The 17,634-nt window shown below is 63.0% G+C and overlaps 1 protein-coding gene across 1 annotated transcript in view; it reads left to right on the forward strand.

The window, feature by feature from the left end:
• The first annotated feature begins 95 nt into the window (after nucleotides 1–95).
• Nucleotides 96–17,634, forward strand: part of PITPNM3 (PITPNM family member 3) — a 68,749-nt gene continuing 51,210 nt past the window's right edge. The window contains exons 1-2 of the mRNA XM_034989337.1: nucleotides 96–132; nucleotides 14,620–14,715. Coding sequence (XP_034845228.1) covers nucleotides 111–132; nucleotides 14,620–14,715 — 118 coding nt within the window. The 5' untranslated portion in view covers nucleotides 96–110. The remainder of the gene's footprint in view (nucleotides 133–14,619; nucleotides 14,716–17,634) is intronic.

Below are 17,634 nucleotides of genomic sequence, written 5' to 3' on the forward strand. Positions count from 1 at the left end.
CGGGGCGCGGCGCGCGGAGCCCGCTCGGGGCCGGAGGCGGCTCGGCGGCCGGGCCGGGCCCGGAGCGGCGAGGAGCGCGCGCGGCGCAGCCGGAGCCCGCCGCCCGGGACATGGCCCAGGCGGGCCGTGCAGGTGAGGGCGGGCGCCGGGGGAGGGGCCCGCGCGGCGCCGGGAGGGGCCGCGGACCCAGGTGAGCCCCCGCGCAGGTGGGCGGAGGTTCCGGGAGGGCCGCGCGCCCCGCGTCCTTCCTGCGCCCCGGCACCTGGAGGGACGGCGCCGGCGGGGGGAGGGCCGGGCCTGCGGCGCCCGGGGCGGGTCAGGCTGCGCGCCCCCAGGCCTCCCCCCCGACCTCCACGGGCAAGCCCCGGGCGCGGAGACCGCAGGGGCTGTCCCGCGCCGCCGCTGCATCCCACGCGCCGAGCGCCAGGACGTGCCCCGGTCCTGCCGCTCGCTCTGCCCGGACGCGGCGACCCCCCCGCCCCCAGCTCAGTCAGGAGACCCAGATTTCTTCTTGGGAAGGAGGGGTGCTCCGCGCCGCAGCGCCTGGGAGCCGTCCCGCCCCCTCCCCCGACTGGACCCGAGGCAGAGCGTCAGGTGCGGGGTCCCGCGGCCTCTGCCCTCCCCCCGGCGCAGGCGGTGCAGCCCCACGGTGTGAGGGAGTGGGCGTTAGTCATTCGTTCATTCATTCGTTCCGCCAGACGTTCATTCACCAACATCCGCTGTGTGCCAGGCCTTGGGCTGGGCCCCGGGTGCGGAGAGCCCGCAGGCCGGCCCCACGGTGTGGGCGACAGCAAGCCTGGTCTCAGCGGGGCGGGCTGGGGAGGCTGGTATGTGTAAATCTACCGAGAACTCACACCCAGCCTGTGACGTTGGCAGGTGCTATGCCGTCCCTCCGGACGCGCATTGGTCTGGCACGAACTCCACCCCCCTACCCACAAGCCGTGACCGTGATGGAATGAGTGTGAGTTCACCCGCACGCACACTCGGTGTGAGCACCCTGGGCTCTGTGCAAATCCACTGCCTCCCCGAAAATGCTGCTCTGGACCTTGGGCCGCGTCCGGAACCCCTGTGCCCATGCTGGGCATGTGATTTAGGGCCCCGAGGAGTCCTGCAGGGGTGGGGCCGGCCGAGTGAGACACCGCAAGTGGGGCACAGCTAAACACCCCTTTCTCCCTGAGGTGCTGCGGGAGGCACGGGGAGATGACACCAGGCAGGCTGGAAAACGCTGTCTCCCTCCCTCGTCCTGGAGCCCGGGCCTTACCCACCCCCACTGCTCCCAGAGGGCACGTGGTAGGGCATGTGTCCCGCCCACTGCCCTCCGCTCCGTGTGTGCATGTGTGCGTGTGCGTGCACAGCCCTGCAGGGAGCACCTGCCGGGGCACGGCCATCAGCATGCGTGAACCGTGTTCCAGGCGCCGTGTGCAGTGATCCTGGGGGGGGGGGGGATGGCCCTCTCCCCCTTCCTAAGGCATTGGAAACAGAGGGTCTAGGCAGAGCCTGGGCGCAGGGCAGGGGCTGCCAGACTCTGAGGGTGGTAAGTGATGGACTCTCCCCATCACGGCCCGTCAGGTCACCCCCACAGCCTGGGGGTGCGGTCTGGCCTGTGGGTCATTTGGTTCCCGGGCTGATGGCGGCAGGTGCCTCGCACTGTTCTGACATCTTGTCTTTTCGGCGTCTGTTCCGTGCTCGGCCCTTCCCTTCAGGGAGCATGGACCCCCTCCTCTGTGGGTCCACACGCCCGGGCTCCTCGCTCCCATACTCAGCTGCTCCTCCAAGGAGCCGTTGGGATTGACCCAGCAAGATGGGACGACGCCTCCTTCTCTCAGTCCTTCTGGGCTGCTTTGCATTTTGTAAATGTCCCTTCTGCTCTTTAGGCTCTAAGCCTACTGACCTGAAAACGGCTCTCGGGATGCGTGTGTGGGAGCCACACTGGCCAAACCGGTGCAGAATAGATCGGCGAGCTTTAGAACAGAGGCGGCCTCACAGACAGGGGCCCATACCCCTCTCTCCACAGCTAGAGAAACGGGCGCAAGGAGGGGTCGTAACAGACAGGTGGATGCTCAGGACCGTCTACTGCGGATGGGCAGACCGATGGCCAGAAATGATCGGGCCACTCTGGGGGGTGACATTGGAACCAAGGGAGGCTGAAGGTTGGAGGTGGAGGCTGTGGGAGGCCAGCTTGTGAGTGAGGGCTATGTTCTGTGACCTGCGAGATATTCCCTCTGAAAACTGGCCAAGGGACCACCTAGTGAGGGAGGAGGTAGGGGTTTGGGCCCCGGAGTCACCATAGTGCATGACTCCAGGATTATCATACCGTGGTCTAGTGAGTGGCGTCCCTGGACTTGTGCAGTGTCCAGCCTGAGCAGCCAGCCATGGCTGTGTCAACTACGTCAGACAGGTGCTGAAGAGAAGCAGTAAAGGACTTTCACTTTGCCAGGAGACACCAGGTGCAGGAAAACACGTTGGGAGTTTCCAGAAAGGATTGGATGAATTACAGAGTGTGGATCCCAAACGGGTTACTACCAGGTGCCGCTGTCTGGGGAGACTTCAGTCACCCAGGCCAGCGCTGTTGAGGTGCCCTGCACCAAGTCTGGAGAGGAGAGGGGAGGGCCCGAGGCCGCTCTAGGTCTGGTGGACCGGCTACCTGTGGGCAGCAGGATGGAACAGAAGAGGCCGAGACAGTGAAGGCTGGTGGTCTGTAGGAGTTACGCCTTAGAGCTGGTGAATTTGGACAGGAAGATGGCGAGGGGCAGGCCTGGGGTTGGGTAGGGGCTGGGCGGAGGAAGAGGTGAGTGTGGAGGGGCGCAGTAGGGTGGGGTCGGGGAGGCTGGCCGGAGGTGCCCAAGGGTGCAGGCCCTGGAGGGGTGTTGGGGGATGGAAAGAGCTCAGGGGGGAGAGCAGCATGGAGGGTGGGGCAGGGTGGCACGTTTGGGTTTTCGGCAGCCCCTCTGCCCTCGGTGAGGTCGGTGAGGCCAGCCTGGCAGAGCCGGCTCTGTGGGGAAGGGCTGCTTCCTGCCACCGCCTGTCTCCCCCCCCGCCCAGTGCCCCAGCGGTTTGGGACCCCTTCTCAGTAGGGCAGGCCCCGGGCTGGGCCTTCCAGGCTGCAGGAACCAGGTGCTGGCCCAGCTCCGAGGGGAGGAGCCTGATCCTCCAGTGGCCGGATCTCCCAGAGGAGGCAAGGGACTCTCAGCACTTTGGGGAGGGCCAGGGGATTCGAGATGCGACGACATCGTTGTCAGCGTCCTGGAGAAGCTCCCAGGCCTAGGGCACCGGGATGGCTTTGCTGCGTGGGTGTCTCGGAACGGGTATCGCATTCTGCGAGGCGATTGCAGATCCCCTTTCTGGGTGCCTGGGGGAAACGTGGGGGCCACATCAGAGTGCCCGACTCAAGGCCTGTCTGAGATTTTGCCTCCGGAAAGCCTTCACGGACTTCCCTGCTGTCTTGGAGGTGCCGGGCTCGGGTGGATCTCTTCCTCCCCCGCTGAGGCCCCCCCGGGGACCCTTTGCTGCCTGTCAGCCTGGGCTGTGCGGGGTGCTCGGTCCGTGAGTCTCGTCTCAGGCCTGTGGCCCTGGGCCCGGGAGCCCCTGTCCTAGCGGGAGGGCCCTGTCTACCTGGTGGGTGCTTGAGGGTCTTCAGGTGGGACACCTGGCTAGACCCCCCTGCTGGGGCCGAGTCTGCGACTGGCCAGAGGGTGTGACGTTTGCTTGCAGACTCGTTCGTTGCCAGAGGGTTCCAGTCCCACCTGCGAATTAGCAGGGCGGGAGCCTGAGGCCAGGAGGGCACAGGGCCCTCTCCTGAGGTCTGCGTCCTCCAGGACGGGCGTGTGAACACTCTGTGGGGAGTGGGATGCTCTGGTGGGTGCTGGGTGTGGGGGCCCGAGACACCCTGGCTTGTGATGTCACCTGCTTCCTACCTGCTGGCTGGACGGCGTCTCTCCGGGGGAGCTCGCTGTCACTCCCATTTTGCGGATGAGGAAACTGAGTCCCAGGAAGACACGGTGTCTCCTTCTAGACCCCCAAGAAGTCAGAGGCTGGGCTGGAAGTAGGACTAGGGACTCGCCGATGCTTGCACTCAGCATTCCTAGCGGTTAGACTGTGTCATGGAGGAGACTGGCTGTCACTGCTTGACCTTCACCTGCCCCTCTGGGCCTCCGTTTCCTCAAGGGTGGGGGTCGGGGAAGGGGCAAGGAAGAGCCCCGGGGGCCAGGACCAGGTTGAAATTTGCTCCAGCTCCAACACTGGTCTTTCTTCTTTCTCACCCCCTCCCTGCTGGCTTGTGCCTTGGGGGGTCTCCTCCCCGCTCTCCTGCCCCCCAGCGACCCCAGAGGGGTGGTGGGAGTGGGGGGGCCCAGCACAGACAGCATGCGTGCCTCTGGGGGTCCCCAGGGGTCCTGACCTGCCCATCACCAGATCTGCAGCCAGCCCAGAGAGGGGGTGGCTGGTCCCCCCCCAAGGCCTGGGGTGGGGGGCGCCGAGAGCACAGAACAAGTGAGCTTGGAAATTACATGAGATCCCAGCCCCCCACACACGCCCTCAAATTCTCTCTACTCCTGGCTTTAAAATTCTTGTTTTCTGAAGAAAAAGAAAATGCTAAATTGCACCCCCTTTTGCAAAGGAATGGAGCCTTGGTGAGTCACTCCGGAGGTAAATGCCACCTCCAGGGCCCGCGCCCGCCCGCCCCCATGCATGCCACGCCCGCCCACACAGCCGTGTGGCCACAGTCCTCACGGGGGTACGCGTGTGGGTGGGGGGAGGCCTCTTGCCTGTCAGCGGCCCTGGGGCGGGAGCTGGGTCCCTGCCGCGCCCCCCCACCTCCTCCAGGCCGTCCCCAGGGCAGCGTTTAGGAGGTTCACTCTGAGATGCGGGGCTGGCCTGTCGTCAGGCGAGTTTGGGCCCCGAGGGGAGGCTCTGTGGCCCTGGGGGGAGGGGGTCCGCGTGTGTGTCTGGGGCTGGGGGGGGGCAGGTGCTGCTGCCGGTTCCTGGCCGTCAGGCTGCTCTCTCTCTCTCGGCTTCTTGGTGCGGTTCCTCCCCAGGCCGAGCAGCAGAGCTCGGGGCTGACCCTGCAGGGGTGGGTACCCCACGGGGAGTCTGGAGCCTGTGTTCCTTGGAGAGTCACCTGCTTGTTTGCTGACCTGCGTGGGGGAGGCCAGCGAGGAGGCGGTCCCCTTCCCAGATGACCCGTTATTCTAGAGGGGAGGGATGCCAAGCAAGGGTTGGAAGCAAAAATGGAAACACGCCGGGCTCTGTCTGGGAGGGGCGCTGAGTTCGGGCGGATCCGGGAGGCCGGTCACCTCCTGTGTTACTCCCAGTCAGGGACAGCCCGAGGGGTGCAGGACTGGGCTTTGCAGCATCCGTGGCCACCCTTCACTGCTTGCACACCTCTGACGGTCTCTGGACTGCTCCAGGATGTCCAGATCAGCGCCCTCCTCCTCGGACGCCTCTGCCCGGCTGTGGCCTGAGGCTTCCTTCTCCTGTCCCCACCACGTCCCTCCCCCGGGAGGCTGGTCCCGGCTGAGCAAGGCTGGAGTCACCCCTGGTGGTGGAAAGAGCTATTTTCAGCCCTCCCATTGCTGCCCAGCATGGGCGTGTGGGGCGTTTATCCCTTGCTGTCTCTTTGTTCCCTTCTTGTGGGGTGTAACGTGGAGCGGCCCCCCTCCCGCGTCCTGGCCCGCGGCTCCCGGGCTGTGAACTGGCACAGACGGGGAGCCTGCGGGCCGGAGGCGACTGGGGCCCCACCCTTGCTCGGGAGCAGCCTCGGAGTGGCAGGTGGCAAAGGGGCCCCCGCGGGGTCACCTTGGCCCTCACGGCTCCGTGCTGCCCGCCTTTGGTAGGGCCCCTGTAATCTGTGCTGCTCTCACCAAGACGCGGGGGCTCCTGGAGCTGGGCTCTCTGCAGCATCCTCGCGGCCCCAGCTGGGCGCCTGGGTCGTGGGCCTCGGCTCCCCACTCCCCATGGGGGCTCCTGGGGTGACTGGCAGGGGCCCCTGTCCCATGTTGTGCCCCCCGCCCTCCTGAGCACCTGCACGTGGCACAGCGGTGGGCGCCGTGCAGCTCCCTTCAGCGGGAGGAGAAAGCGGGAGTCTGGCGGGCCGGAGGGGCGCGTCCGGGGAGGTCTGCTTCCGGCAACTCAGAGCCGTCGGGAGCCAGGCTGGCAGAGCTGATGGAAATACCATGGGTAGCCAAAGCGGTTCATCACCAATTATCTCCTCAATAAGGTAATTAATGGGCATTTCCGTGGTATATTTATGAGCCACCAGAAGGTCTTCAAAAAGCATATTTTTTCAAAGTACCTGGGTTGGCCAAATGTGTCCTGTGGGGAGCCTGGGGTCTTAATCCGCCTCCAGCTGGTGCCTGGGGACGGGGGTGGGACAGTAGGGCGGGCTGGCTTCCCCCTCGGGGAGCCTCCGTCCTGAGCTGCAGGCAGGGGCCACGGCCCTTCCTCGCTGGCCTCACGGGCCACGCAGGCCCCGGGCTGTCGTGTGATGCGCTGCGCAGAAGTCCGTGTTGGCCGAGGCCGAGCCCCTCGGTGGTGCCTGGGGCCAGCACGGCCAGGGTCTGGCGGAAGGCGGCGGCTCACACTGGTGTCAGATTTACAGCTGGGTCTGCGGCAGGGCCCTGGCCGCGTCTGCCATGTGGCTGGAGATGGGGACGTGGCCTGCGCTGTGCCCAGGGCCGTGACTCCGTCTGGGGCCCGCCGCTCCAGGCGCAGGCAGTGGTCAGGGCCCGGGTTGGGCTGTGGCTGGTCTCAGGGTCATTCTGCAGCCTGGACTCACGGAGCCGCCTTGTCCCCCGGAAGCTGGGTTCCTTCCCAGCGTTGACCACTGGCGGGGTCATCCAGGATCTGAGCTCCAGGTGCTGGGAGCCCCAGCAGACAGGCCCTCCCAGGGCTCCCCGCGTGTCCCCAAGACAGCCCAGCCCATAAGCTCATCAGTGGCGCATACAGCCGTTTGGGAGATAGTTAGGACATGTTTCCATAGCAACCAACCCCCAACCTGCACTGGTTTCCTTCAAGGCTTCTCCTGGCCTCTCGTCCCTCCCTGGTGGCCCCACACCCCATGAGGGCTGAGCCTGGGTGGGTTGGGCCTGGACTGCTCTGGTTCCGGGACTCATCCTGACCCGGAGTGGGGTGTGAGGGCAGGTGCGGTGGGATGCTCCCCCGAGAGGGCCGCGCCCGAGGTCTCCCCTGCGGTGGGCCGTGCCGAGCAGAACGCGGGCTCCCCTGTGCCCAGCCCTGGGCTGGGAGGGGCTGTGGGCCTGCAGGGTTCCCAGCAGGTGTGTGCCCCAGGGACCCCACCACCCAGTGGGGCAGGAAGGCCTGGACCCCGGCTGCGGATAGGGGATAGGTGCTCTGATGGGCGCAGGCGAAGGACGTCAGGGGAGCACGGAGGAGGCAGGCTCCAGACCAGCCTTGGGGCCCGAAGGCCCGGAGCTGATCCTCAAGCATGGATGGCAGTCAGGGCACTCGGGGCATGGGGACAGGCAGGAGCACGGCCCGGGGACCTCCCAGGGGCCGTGCGCTGCAGGGGCCCCGGCTGGCAGGTGGAGAGAGAGCGGGTCCTGGCCTTGGGCAGCTCGGAGTCTGGGGGACAGGGAGCTGCGCCGGGAGGGGGATGGGGGCCCGCCTGCTCAGAGCAGTTGCTGTTGTGTCTGTCCCAGGAGGGGAAGGGGAGGGCCCCCCGTGGGAGAGTCTGCGCGCAAACACCGGCGGACCGTTCCAGACGCTCGTTCGTGCAGTCCTCATAGCTGCCCGCCGTAGGGCAGCTTACACCAACGTCACAGGGCGGGAGACTGAGGCACAGCATGCTGTTGCGACCCCGAGGTGCACAGCGAGCGGACGAGAGGCAGGCCTGGATTTGGACCAGCCTCCAGTGGGAGGGTGAGCGGGACGGCGGTTCAGGTTGCGCTTGAGGGGGAAGGCCAGGCTCTGGGGCGGAGGGCCGCCGGGGGGCCGCGCCAGACCCCCACGTTTCACTCCGTGTTCGGGGACCCCTGGGAGCCCGGGATCCTGTGCTGTGGGACTAGGTGTGAAGCTGTGCGTGGGTGGGGGTGGCTGTGTGAGCCACGCGTGGGCTGCCAGCTCTGTGTCCACACTGCCCCCCGGCCCACGGGACGTCCGGTGGCCTGATCCCTTCAGCAGCGTTGACCACTGGCAGTTAGACCCTGATGTGTGGGCTTGTGAAACCTGCCGTCCTCAGACCTGTGTAAAGACGTGTGTGTGTGCGTGTGCATTTATGCGTGTATGCGTGTCTGTGTGCATGCGTGTGCGTTGATGTGTGCACGGATGTGTGTGTACCTGTGTATTTTTCTGTTTGTGTGTGTATGTGTGTGTATGTCTATGTGTGTGTTTGCGTGTGCACATGTGTGCATTTGTGTGTTTATGAGTGTATGCGTGTCTGCTTGTGTGTATCTGTGCAACTCTCTCTGTGTGTCTCTGTGTGTCTATGTATGTACGTATGTCTGTGCGTGTGTGTGTCTGTGTGTGACAGACGTGGAGAGAATGGGGACAAGGGGCCTAAGTGAGCCACGGCAGAGTGCTTTTCTGCCCCGAGGCGCACACTCCGTGGAGGCAGCGCACCAGCCGTGGCTTCCGGTACAGCCTCAGGCAGGGCCTGGCGCGGGCCCAGAGCCGGACACCCCGCCCCGGCCACTCAGAGGCGCTTGAGGCTCCTGGAGGTGTGAGAGTTGGCAGGTGTTACTTGAACACCCGCAGAGTGTGGCCGTCACCGCAGACGCCCAGGTCCCCTCCTGTTCTCATGAGCCAGACTTCCCATTCTGGAGGAGAAGTTTCTCGATCCAGCTTCTCATAGACATGGCCTCATTGCTCTGACCTGTGTCTTTCCTCCCACCCTGCCCACGACTTCCCTTAAGGCTCAGCTGAGGGCCCCTCCCCAGGAAGACCTCCAGGCCCTCCAGCCTGCAGGGCCTCTGCCTCCGGGACATGCTGTCCACACCTGTGGGGCGCAGGATTGGCCTTCAGCCCAGCGGCCAGGCTGCCCTCATCTGTCCTGGGCTCCTCGAGGCTGGGCCCGAGGCCGCATCCCAGGGGCAGGGACCAATCCAGGTTAGCTCTTTCCCTAACTCCTTCCCCCAGGACGCTCTCCGGCCCAAGGTCTGGCCCCAGAAGAGTCAACCAATGCCTTTCCCCCCAGGCTGGGCTCCTGAGCACAGCGTGGTGTCTCCCTTCTGGTGGGCTCCTGCCCTCAGGGTGGGGCCACCTTGGGGGGCCCCTTGGCACAGGGCAGAGCATCCACAGGTGGCGCCTGTCCATCTGGCCCTCTGTTGCTGTGTCCCTGGGAGCCGGCCCAGGTCGGGGGGAGCAGGGTGGCTGGTGACCTGAGCCAGGACCCCCAGCTGCACCCACGCTGGGGAGGCCAGGCCCGTGACGAGGTCACAAGGCTACGCTCCACCCGAGGCGGTGGGTAGGCGGGCAGGGAGAGAGGTTGTCCCCCGACCCCACTTGGAGCTCTGTTGGGGGTCAGGGCATCATGGGTGCAAAGGATCCTGTGATTCTCTCTGGATTGGGGGGGATGGGTTTCCCCCTTGCTCTTTTGTCCTGATTTAGAGCTTTAAGTAAGTGTGGTGGAGGAGGTGGGACAGGAGAGTCTGCTGGAGGATGTCAGGTGGGCCTTGGAGGACGCAGATGGGTCTGTGGCCTTGGGGGGCTGCCTGAAAGCCCGCATGGGCCCTGTCTACCCCTCAGTCCTGCAGCTGACGGGGTGCCAGGGTGCTGGACACTGCAGTCGGTGGTCCGTGCTGAATTCCTAACAGTGAGGTCGCAACTACGATGCCCACCTTGCAGATGACAGGAGTGAGGCCCCACGCAGTCAATGTGCTTCCGTCGTGGGCCCATAAGTGGTAGCGGGAACCCAGGTTGGTGTTGCTCCATGGCCCACATGCTAAGGTTTCTGCGAAGTTTCCAGCCTTGCCTGCAGGCTGGCGTGTGCATGAGGCGCAGAGATGGGGCGGGGGGTGTTATACGGGAGCACGCGTGCTTGCATGTGTCTTCAGGACAGGCTCAGGAAGGGAGAGGGGCTTGGGGAGGGGGCGCTCTCCAAGGAAGGTAGGTGCACATGCGGATGTCTGTACAGACACGAGGATACCCAGACACTGACTCGCAGACCCGGTGGGCAAGTTGGATGGGTCTGGCTTCCAGTGCCGCCTCCATCACTTACGGGCTTTGTGGCCTCGAGCAAGCAGCTTCATGCATCGTTAGCTGTAGGACAGGTCACATGCACGCACCTGCCTGTGCACCCCACACGAGTGTGTGCAGGACTGTCTGCACACACACACGCACACGCTCGGTGTGTCTGGCTCCTTCTCATTGACTGACACCTTCATAGGAAGCCCTCTCACACCCTCCCAAGTCATCCCGCCACTGTGCCCCTTTGTTCAATGTGACCTTGTTAAAAAGTCTGCGGGAGGAAGAGAGGAAGGGTGCACCCCCCCGTGCAGAAGCCGGGTGATGATTGCTGCTCAGTGTTACCTGCTTGCATAGGCTCTCATTTCTGGAGGTGTGGACAGCTGAGACCCCGTGCGCCCCCTCTCCAGAGGTTGTTTGGGGCAACCCCTGCCTGAGAGCAGGGAGGGATTTATAACGCCTCTGAACAAACAGAGCGCATCTTTTTTTTTTTTTTAAAAGATTTTATTTATTCATTTGAGAGAGAGAGAATGAGAGACAGAGAGCATGAGAGGGAGGAGGGTCAGAGGGAGAAGCAGACTCCCCGCCGAGCAGGGAGCCCGATGCGGGACTCGATCCTGGGACTCCAGGACCATGACCCGAGCCGAAGGCAGTCGCTTAACCAACTGAGCCACCCAGGCGCCCCTATAGAGTGCATCTTTAAAAACCAATGCAGGAACGCATTTTGAAAACAAGGAGGATGACCGTAAACACAATGAAACATGCCTTTGAGAAGAAATTCAAATATAGACTTTGTCCACAGAGGAGAGTCTGTTCGAAAGGGGAGGCACAGCTTTGGTTCAGTGACCATAACTCACATCCATGTTGGTCTGTTCTTCAGGCTGACTCTGCTGTCAGATGTGTGGGGAAGGGGGCACCACAGAGATAGGAGGGAGAGATCCTATTGTGTCCGTGTCACTTTCTGCTGCTGAAATTCTCTTCGTCAGTTACTCGTCCCAGCTCTGCACCCCCGTCCCCCTGCAGAACGTAAGCTTTGCGAGGTCCCCGCCCTCCCCTGCTTCTTTGCCACAGTGTCCCCAGCACCTGGCACGGTCCCTGGGGTGGGCTCCCCTTCCCTCTCTGCCTACATCTAGTGGGGTGAATGGCTCCCCCAGATGGAGCCAGCCCGGCTTCCCCGCAGCCATTCCCTCCGGCTGGGAACCCCACGAAGGCCAGCCCGTCACACGTGTCCTCAGTGTGGCAGTGACCTAGGGGGACGGTGGCCGGAAGGGAAGGGTGTGGTGGGGGTGGTGCATGAGCCACAAATTCTGGAGCCTTTGCTATTCAAGCTCAAGCACCAGATAGACGTGGGCACAGCTTCCGGTGAGCTCGCTGCCCCCATCCAACACTCAGGGACCAAATAACAGGGACAGTAGGACTGTCCTGACCGTCCAGGCTCTGGCTTCTTGGGAACAGAATGGATGTGCACAGCAAGGGATATCTGCATATTAATATAGTGTGGATGGTGGTTTTCATACCTTTAGTGTCTCCTGACTGGGAACACGTATGAAATTAATGTAAATTCAGCAAGAATTTTAAATGACTACTTTTTGAATCATAGAAATCGCTATATACACTTGACTTATACTTAAGCACTTCTTTGTGTTTTGGGGGTTTTGGGGGTGATATTTATAAATGGTATTGTTTCTTAAATTGCAAATTCTCGTTCCTCATTGACAATATATTGACTTTCGTATGTTGGTCTTGTATCCGGTGATCTTGCTGTGCTCAGTGATTTGTTCCAGAAGCGTTTTTGGTGGGCTGTGTTTTGTTTTGTTTTGTTTTGCTTTTTGTAGATTTTGTAGAACTTTTGTTTTCTATATGGACAGCGATGCCATCAGAGAATAGAGATGGTTTTGGTTTTTCCTTTCAAATATGTATACCTTTGTTTCTTCTCCCGTCTTGCTGTACCAGCCAGACCCTCCTCCACATTGGTGCATCCCTTGCAGTAAATCCAGGGCCTGTGAGCAGGAAATTGCTGTCCAGCCTGCCACACCGCCCGCCGTGGTGGCCAGGCATCGAAAGCTTAGAGGGTCCCCACGGGGAATGTGGGCCAGACCCAGCTTTGCACCCAGAGGTGCACGCCTCGGAATGTGATGCTCGCCTGGCTGGGTGTGTGTTTGGGAGTTTGTGGTGGGTGGGGCGGGAAGGACGGGCAGGAGGCGCCGTCCCTGGGCCCACAGGGCTGGCCTCGCCCTTCCCGAACACTTTATGCTCTGGGATCTGGGCTCAGGGCAGGGAGCAGTGCCAGCATCCTGCAGGGGTGCTGGGCGTGGTGGGGGCGGGGCTGATGCAGACCCCCCCCCGCCCCGGTAGCCGTGGGGGGAGCGCCTCCCTCTCACTTGCTCACTGGCATCTGCTGTGTGTGCCAGACGCGCCCCTCCAACATCGGTCAGAATTGAAAAGGGACAGTGTCCGTCAGGCTTCTCACCGTGCAGATGGGGAAGCCGAGGCAGGGACATTGCTCCTACGGGAATGCGGGTCTCTGCAGACACAAGACGGGTGACCTGCTGGCCAGGGCTGACGCCCCGGGGACAGCGAGCCCTGCATGCAGGGTGGTTTCACTGTTTTCCGCAGAATCTAAGATGCAGCGGCGCCTCCTGCTGAGCAGAGCCTCACGGGTAACGTCGTCGGCGTGTTGTCTACGTTGCATATTGTGCAATTACAGTAGCTTGAGCTGGAGAAAAGAAACGTTACTAAGAAACGTGTGAGGAAGTTTATTGAAAGAAAAACCCCGTGTGTTTATTGAAAGGCCCGGGTCGCTCAGGGATCCGCGTGAGCTACGTCGTGCCGTGATGTGCGACGCGCTCCGGTTTCAAAGACGTGAAAGTGTGAAAAAGTGCGCCTCTTAGAACTGATAAAATAGGATGATTTATGAAGTTAATAGTCATAAAATCATGTGAGCTGTGTAAAAACCACATTTCCTCTGCCTCCTCCCATCAGATTCACTCTACGAATAACGTCCGGATACTTACGGACATGGTGACGCCGCCGTCCGTAAATCTATACAATAAGCTCCGTTGTGGACGCTCGCCATGTGCTAATGAGCGCTGTGAGCCTCGGTTTGAGATTTACACGCTCCCCAGGCAGGTGTGAGCCGTCCTCACCTTACAGCCGGGGAAACCGAGGCACAGAGGGGGCGGGGGGCTCAGCCTGAGCTCGCATCCAGGCCTGTCCCTCCTCAGACCTGGGCGCTTAACCCACACGCCGCCCGAATCCTCCGTGGGCAGATACAAGCGTGTTTTCCAAACACGGTCAAAAGGCACACACTGTTCTGGGCCCTACCTGCCTTCCCCCCTCCCAGCCACACCCCGTGGGCGTCCTTCCGCGTCCACACACGACGAGCCACCGCACCATTCCGCCCCGGCCCCGCACACGGACGCCGGGGTGTCTTCCAGGCTCCAGTGTTGTCGGACATGATGGTTAACCGTTCTCGGATGGCTTCCTCAGGAAAACTACCAGGTCAATTTTCTCCTAACGCTTTGATGGTTTCAGTTTTGACGGATTTTAATCCACCTGCAGCCCCCGGTCTTCATGGGTCTGGGGGTCGGGTGAGGGCATGCTGGGCTGGCTCCGCGTGAGTCCCCAGCTGCCCGTGGAGGGAGCTCAGAGAGGGGCTCCTGGCCCAGCCTGCTGTGGGGCGCGAGGTGGGCGGAGGAGGCCGCGTTCTGTGTGCGCCCTGCCCGCGAGAGCCATCAGCGCCCATCCTGCCTTCTGTGGGTGTCACTCGCGGGGACCGTGGGTCTGGGCCTTCGGAGAGGCGGACGCTGAGCATGCATTCCTTCCGATCCTTCGAGCTCGGGACTGATGGTCGCCGGTACTTTTTGGGGGGAGAGCCAAGGCTGCGGCTGGAGACAGGATGGTGCAGGTTGCCGAGGCAGGGTGGAGCTCAGGGCTCGTGTGTCCCGCGGAGGCGCGGCGGTCTGGGCCTGCACTCGCTGTGTGGGCGGCGGCCTCCCGCCCCCTCACCCGCCCGCCGCCCTTGGGCATGGCCGGGAGCGTGTGGGAACACGTGTCCACGACCGGCCTGACGTTCTGGGCCTTCATCCCCTGCTCCGCCAAACCTCGATGTCTCGTTTGAGCAGGTGGCTTCGTAGGTGGGGGTGACTTTGAGTGGCTGCCGTGAGCAGAGCCCCTTCCCGCCGGCAGAGACCCTTCGCCCGCGCAGCACGGCCCACCGCGTGTTCTGATGCGCTGGGTCACCTTGGCGGCATGCCTTGGCCGCCTCCAGTCTCGATTTTGGGGCTCCCACTATGGCATGTCGGAGAGGGGTTGGGGGCCCAAAGGCAAGCACGGTGTCCAGCCGGCTCAGTGAGGTGCTGGGCACCGACCGCGGGGCGGGGACGCTGGCCCGCCCTTGGTCTGAAGGCGTGGGTTTGCCTGCCTCACGCCGGGCGTGGTCTCAGGCCTCGGCCTGGCTAACGGCTGTGTTCTCTCTGGCAGGTGGCCCTCCCCCGGGCGGCGGCACCCCCTGGCACCTTCGAAACGTGCTCAGCGACTCAGTGGAGAGCTCAGACGATGAATTCTTTGATGCCAGAGGTGAGTGCACCCCATCGTCCCATCATGGGCCGGATGACCTTTCTAGAAGCCCCAGGAGGGGGATCCCTGTTGGGGGTCAGTGTCTCCGCCTCCTTGGACGCCGCATCCCACACTTCACAGGTACTTGATCTGTGATTCCCAGGGCAGGGGCCCTGCCTTCACCCTTCGGCTCTCTGGGTCTAGCTCGGGGACTGTGCGAGGCGCTCGCCGTGCTGCAGAGGCTGGGGGACGTGGGCACTGCCCTGCTCAGGCTTGTGGTTTGGTGGGGGACGCAGAATTCAACAGTGACACTGAGGAAGACACACTCCCGAGGGGGAAGGATGCCGCTGAGTAAAAGGCACCAGGTGTTAACAGAAACGGTGATGGCGGGTCCCTGGTGGACTTGGGGTGGGGAGGCCCGTGGCACCCTCTCCACAGTGACGAGGGACGAGGGGAAGGAGCCTTCCAGACACAGGAAGTGACAGCGGAGTCCGTCCAGCATTTCCGAGGGTGGGTTTCCATGGCCACGCTCACCTGGCCAGTCTGGGGGTGGATGAGAAGCACCAGGGGCCTCCTCCTGCACCCAGGGGCCCCAGTCCTCACTGGTCGGCTTGGCCACACCCAGGGAGGCAGCATATCTGGGGGGTCGGCTCACTCCCAGGACGGCCAGCTTTGAAATGCCTGGCAAAACGGGGTCTTGAAAGACAAACAGACTGTGCACTAGGAAGACATCTGGACCCGAGCGGACACTTGGGACATGGTCTCAGCCGTGCCGTTGATCTTCTCCAGGCCTCAGTTTCCCTGTGAGCTCCGCACCTCCAGAAATGGGGAGTGCCCAGTTCAGGTGCCTTCCAGGAAGCCCAGCTGGGCAGGGGGTCTTGGCCCTGAGGCCAACCCTGCATTGGCCCAGTTGGGGCTCGTTTGTTCCCCCCATTGGTGTCTGGCTCCTTCCTGGGGGCAACTGGCCTATAGCGTGAAAACAACAGCGTCAGTATCTTGATGCTCAGAACACTTTTACTTCACATACTTTGCAGTTCATCGGGGCTGGGGTTCCTGCATGATGGGGATGGCTTGCGGCGGGAGGCACTGTGGGTGGGCAGGTCAGGCCTGCTCACCTGCTTCCCCTCGGAGGGTCCTGCCCCCGCCCTGCTAGCTGCTCCCCCCAGCCTAGCACCCCAGCCCTCAGCCACAGGGGACGCCCAAGGGCTGCTGAGGCACCCTTACTTCTGAGCTGCTCCCTCCCCACCTCCTGTGTGGTCTGTGTGGCCCCCTGGTCAAGGCTGTTGGAGTTTCCCTGGCTCAAGCAAGGCAGTCAGAGGTGAAGCCGTCCTTCTCTGCTGCCCTGAGCTGGGCCAGGCCCCATGGGCAGCTCTCAGCCTCGGGGCCAGGCCATAGGTGTCCAGGATTCAAGGGTCCCCTCCCTGGCCCTGTTCTCCCGCCAGGCTGAGCCCTGCCCTTCGTCCTCCAGCCATGGGGGAGCCACGTGGCTGGGTGTTAGTACTGAGCAGGCCCCGGGAATGTTACGTCCTCCTCCTCAGTGTTCTGATGGGGAAACTGAGGCCACATCAAGGTGGGGTGGAGGGGCTGTAACCCAGAAGCTCAGTGGGAGGGGGGGTCAGGTCCCTTTTTCGGACTTATTACTCCTTCTTCCCTCCTCCTGTGGGCCCTGCACTAGGGTCTCCCTGGTGGGGCAAGAGACCCTCAGTCTGTTAGCTCAGGGGAGATGGTTGGGCTCTGGGTGGGGGGCTCCGGTTCTGTGTGTAAGGTTTGGGAGGGATTGAGGGCAGGAGTATGGAGCAATCTGAGCACCCAACACCCTCTGGGCAGGATGCCAGGTCCGTGGGCCACGGCGGCAGGCCTGGGGCCTCACATGGCCACTGCCCCTGATGGACACTGCAGGGTGGGTGATGGGGTCTGGATTCCCAGACCCAGAAGAGGTGCCTCCCTCTTGTCAGTGAAGGATACCTGGGGGCCACAGTACAGTCTAGAGGGTTGGGGTGCAGAGCAAGGGCAAACCCAGGGCAGCCAAGGGGGCTGTGGCTCAAGCCCTGACCATGTCAGAGCTGGGGACCTGCAAGGTCTTTGAGTTCAACAGTGCTACCCCAGTCTCCAGGCTGGGAAAGTGAGGCCAGGGGATTGGGAAGCTTGCTCAGGGTCACTCAAGGTCACTCAAGGAGTCGGGCAGAGCAGGGGCTAGAATCCACCCATCCGTCCACTCTTTCAGTGTTTACTGAGTACCTGCCCATCGGGGAGGAGCACTGCCCTCGCATAGGGGACACAGGGTGAGCGGGCGCTGTCCCAGCCCTCATGGAGTCTGCTGTTCAGTGGTGGTGGGAGGGAAGACAGACGAGCAGGTGAGCCACACTGACAATCGCCGAAAATGAAATAAGGGAAGAGACACCTCACCAGAGACTGAAAACATGCTCAGCCTCATCCGTTGTTGGGGAAACGCCAGCTGAGACCACAATGTGAAGGCGCCACGAGCCCATGGGGAACCACGGCGTGACGCCGCCACGAGCCCGCGGGGAACCACGGCGTGACACTGCCACGAGCCCGCGGGGAACCACTGTGTGACTCTGCCACGAGCCCGCAGGGAACCACTGTGTGACTCTGCCACGAGCCCGCGGGAAACACGGTGTGACTCTGCCACGAGCCCGCGGGGAACCACAGTATGATGCCGCCACGAGCCCGCGGGGAACCACGGTGTGACGCCGCCACGAGCCCACGGGGAACCACGGTGTGACGCCGCCACGAGCCCACGGGGAACCACTGTGTGACTCTGCCACGAGTCTGTGGGGAACCACGGTGTGAGGCCGCCATGAGCCCGTGGGGAACCACTGTGTGACTCTGCCACGAGCCTGCGGGGAACCACGGTGTGACGCCGCCACGAGCCCTTGGGGAACCACGGTGTGACGCCGCCACGAGCCCTTGGGGAACCAC

The sequence above is a fragment of the Mirounga leonina genome, unplaced genomic scaffold (assembly GCF_011800145.1).
Source record: "Mirounga leonina isolate KUSES-001 unplaced genomic scaffold, KU_Mleo_1.0 Mir_488, whole genome shotgun sequence".
NCBI lineage: Eukaryota > Metazoa > Chordata > Mammalia > Carnivora > Phocidae > Mirounga > Mirounga leonina.